At 43.8% G+C, this 3,934-nt stretch overlaps 1 protein-coding gene across 1 annotated transcript; it reads right to left on the bottom strand.

Moving 5' to 3' along the window:
• Positions 1–2,444: 2,444 nt before the first annotated feature.
• On the bottom strand, positions 2,445–3,687 carry SERLADRAFT_480609 (uncharacterized protein; the record flags this gene model as incomplete). Its single annotated transcript, XM_007324494.1, has 4 exons — positions 2,445–3,129; positions 3,183–3,288; positions 3,347–3,446; positions 3,497–3,687. The coding sequence occupies 4 exons, from the start codon at positions 3,603–3,605 to the stop codon at positions 2,647–2,649; spliced, it is 798 nt and encodes a 265-aa protein (XP_007324556.1).
• Between the last annotated feature and the right edge of the window lie 247 nt (positions 3,688–3,934).

Raw genomic sequence — 3,934 nt, 5'->3', positions numbered from 1 at the left:
CTCCCATAGCACTACAAGGCCGTCACAAAGAGCGCACCTATCTGCTATACGGGATATTCCCAAACAATAGCCAAATCTCCTTCACCCTGGAGTCCAGGTGCCCAGTGGGACTTTTTGCACAAACGTGCGAGAGAGTAGCAAGAGCGAGTCCTAATATAACAACCAAGAGTGACTTACTCTGGCGCACACAAAAACACACTATAAAGAAGATGATGGGAGTGGTTACCCCTTAAGCTGCAGAGAGTTTGTTGGTATACAACAGGAGGACTCACTGAGGAGTCTCCTGGATCTATTGGGTATATATACTACTACAGGGTTGTTTGTACATGTGTACTATACACTTGATAGAGACAGTGGCTGATGATGTCATGGGGCCTAGCCCGCATGGCCAGCTCCACTGAGTGAGAGAGTTGTGTCTAAAATAAGATGAAAGGCAATGTGGCGCAAGAAAGAGGAGTTTGGACAAAAGGGGAAGTGCCGTGTGGCACCATGTGTGAAAGCTAAAGTACAAGGTTAAAGCGGAGAATGAAAATAAAGGAAAGGTCCAAAAATTGTGTTATTGTAACACTAACCAACTGAGCTACCAGCCCTTAGATATCAATGCTCATTTGCACAGTGTTATCTAACAAGGCCCAGGCTTTAACATTAACAATTCCAACACACCACCCCCTCCACAAAGGCATCAGGACAGCACCACCCCTTGAAAGAAGCACTGCAGAGCATATAAAATATTTATTGAGCAAACTGTCTTATCTGGCTCCTCTGGCAAAAAAAGAGGATGATATGGGCAAAATATATGTGAAGTTGACATGCCAAAGTGTATGTAAATTCAGCTTGCAAGAACTTATGTTGCTGATAATTCAGTAGGAGAAGGCACATATCACAAGAGACAGTTATAGAGTGACTTACAGTATGGTAATTTTGTTTTCCTCACAACTACAATTAATACACTTCCCAATGGTGGGCCCTTCAGGGGCATGGGAATCATATTTGCACTTATTGAAGATGGAAGTTCTCACTGATGATTTAAGTTCTGTAATGGTAATGTGTCACAAAAATGTACTACTCTTCCTAGCATCCATATCTATGCAATACTGTTAAGATAACTCACAGGTCAGAGATCTCCATAACTGAAGCAAAGGCATGATTCGGACACAGCTGGGTCCCCTGGAGTGTTACAATAACACAATTTCCGGACATCTCCTTTCCTTTTATTCTCCGCTTTAACTTTATACTTTAAGTGCCACGCGGCATTTCCCTTTCTCGCGCCGCGTTGCCTTTCTTTTACTTTTAGACTTAACTCTCTCACGCAGTGGAGCTGGCCATACGGGCTAGGCCCTATGACATCATCAAGCCACTGCCTTCATCAACTGTATAGTACACATATACAAACAACCTGTAGTAGTATATATACCCCAATAGATCCAGGAGACTCCTCAGCGAGTCCTCCTGTTGTATACCAACTAACTCACTGCAGCCCAAGGGGTACCCACTCCCCATCTTCCACTACCTTTATAGTGTGTTCCTGTGTGCGCCAGAGTAACTAACTCTTGGTTGTTACATGGAGGGCCACTGTATTCCTGGACCCAAACAGTCCAGGTTTCCATTGTGATAATGAAATCAGTAAATATCCCAGAACTTTTAGTTATTGACTGTACATGATGACATGAAATTGAACTTTTGGAATGTGTCTACATTAGTAGAATATATTGGATTTAGCCATGTGACCTCACATAGCCACCTGATCACAGGGAGTGGATAAAAGCAAAGTGGACCAGCCGGGGATTGAACCCAGGACCTCTGCCTATATATGGTGGTGCTCTAACCAACTGAGTTACCAGCCCTTGTACTAATGTCAACTCATGATGTATGTGGTCTAACAAGGCTAACAGGCTTTTGACCTTGACTATTCCAACAAAATATTATGGCAGGTTCTTACTAGTTGTGGACATTTGGGAGATCAGTCAGAACCATGGCTTGTGCTCCCTTATCAGAGACAAGGAAAAGTGGATGTTTTCTCATATTAAAAAATCATATGTGTACCCCTTCTTGTCCGGGTTGGTCTTTCATCTTTTGCTTCTTGACTGTTGATTGCAGAGTGAACCATCATTTAGATTGTCTCCTGACTGAACATGGCCACTACATCACAGGCAAAGCAGAAGTAATGGGTGCCTTATACTTGATTCTGATGGGGCTCACTCATTCCAACTATGAGTGATGTCTTTGTGCACTTTGATACTGCTCCAAGTCTCCACAAAAACCATTCATTGTCTAAATGCTTAACTTGCTAAGACCAAAATTTTCTATAAATTATTTATTTATTTGATCCCACCTTAAAAGAGATTGTTCACGATTAAAACCAGTGAAAGCTGGGTCCAGGTCTGCTCCGGAGGGCCATGCTATGCCATATTCCAGTTATATAATTCCATTCAAACCGTATCCACCCAGGCAAAATTCCTGCGACCAGGAATAAATGGAATCACATTGTCAAGTATGTACCTCTCAGGGTGCAACGAATAGCAAACTAACAAAGTAGATACATGCATATTAATATGTACAGGATAATCCTGGGATGATGGTAGGGGGAGCAGAGACGGAAATATGTAGAATGAGACGACATGGGCGGGTGTTGGAGCGTCTCTGTGATCAAATTGGAGGTTTCAAAACTTCGTCCCAGGTCTTGGGCAATGATGGTAGTGCACGTAGGAAAGCTTTAAACCACATCTCGTAAAATTTGTCTCCGAGTGTCGTTAGAGATTCAACCAAGTTGTCTGAATTGAGCCTTTTAACAGTCGCCGTAGCCTCTTTCATGAGCGGTATGATTTCCGTGAAAAAGGGCACGAAAACCATCAAAATAGGGGAAAAATCGTTATACGGGAGTGATTCCTCCAGCATCGATAGCGCCCATCTTTTATTCGTATCGCTAGAGCCAGGATCGTCTGCAGCCAGTAATTTATGAAGCCATTTTCTCTCTTTACCTGTTAAACTATTGCGCTCGGCGCCAATGCTCAACAACACGCATAATATCACCCAGAAGAAAGATTCCAAGTCATCCGCAAATGTATGAAGTATGGGTTCATCATCATCCCACGCGTTCAGCAAGCGCATAGAAATGAAAGGGAGTGTTCCCTGAAATGATTTTAAGACTAAATAACAGGCTAGCCCGAAGATGAGCTACTTACCGAACGACGTTGCTCAAGCTCGCGATCTAGCTCTCGCCATCTGATTGCCTGGTCACCGTCATTGCTCACGCTCACGCACTTTGTCAAGTTCTTGGTGCATTCGAACCTAGAATACTTTAACATCAATACCGCTTTGAGCTCATTATCAATTTAAGAGGACTTACCGTGTTAGAGGCTTTCGTATTTGGGGCACTGGAAACAATAGAACGTTACCATCGCTGACATCGCGGTGCAGCCATCCATCCTTATACATATTATAGTGACCTAGAAAGGGAGCATCAGTCCTGAGCGACGTCAAAACGGGCAATACTCACCCATCATTCCGTGGAAGATGCCTTCTAAGAATTCGTACGGCCCCACAGCCGTGTGGAGCTTACGGTACTCTGTTTTCGATATCAACCGCTTGTGTATTCTGTTCTCCATCTTCTTGCCTTCCTTGTGTTCTTCCTTCTCAGATTGTGTTTTCTTCCCCCGGTATATTATTTCCTCCTGATCAAATATTTTTCGAATCTCCTCCTCAACCCATGCTCCCTTTTTTCCGTGCTTAACCCTATACTGGGCGTAAACTTCAGGTATTCCCATCTCTCCTTGAATGTCACGAAAAACTTCCATCTCGTCACGGCCCTCCAAAGCCCATGCGTCTTTCAGGACAATGGAAAGCGGCGGAGGAAGGAGGTCGAGTTCAGGGATGGGTGAAGGTTGGTAAGTGGGGAAAACGGGGGATTCATCGTTGCGATCAATTCCTTGCCATT

This window comes from Serpula lacrymans, assembly GCF_000218685.1.
Source record: "Serpula lacrymans var. lacrymans S7.9 unplaced genomic scaffold SERLAscaffold_20, whole genome shotgun sequence".
Lineage (NCBI taxonomy): Eukaryota > Fungi > Basidiomycota > Agaricomycetes > Boletales > Serpulaceae > Serpula > Serpula lacrymans.
The sequence above is the reverse complement of the archived record's forward strand: the minus strand, read 5'-3'. Positions and strand labels throughout refer to the sequence as shown.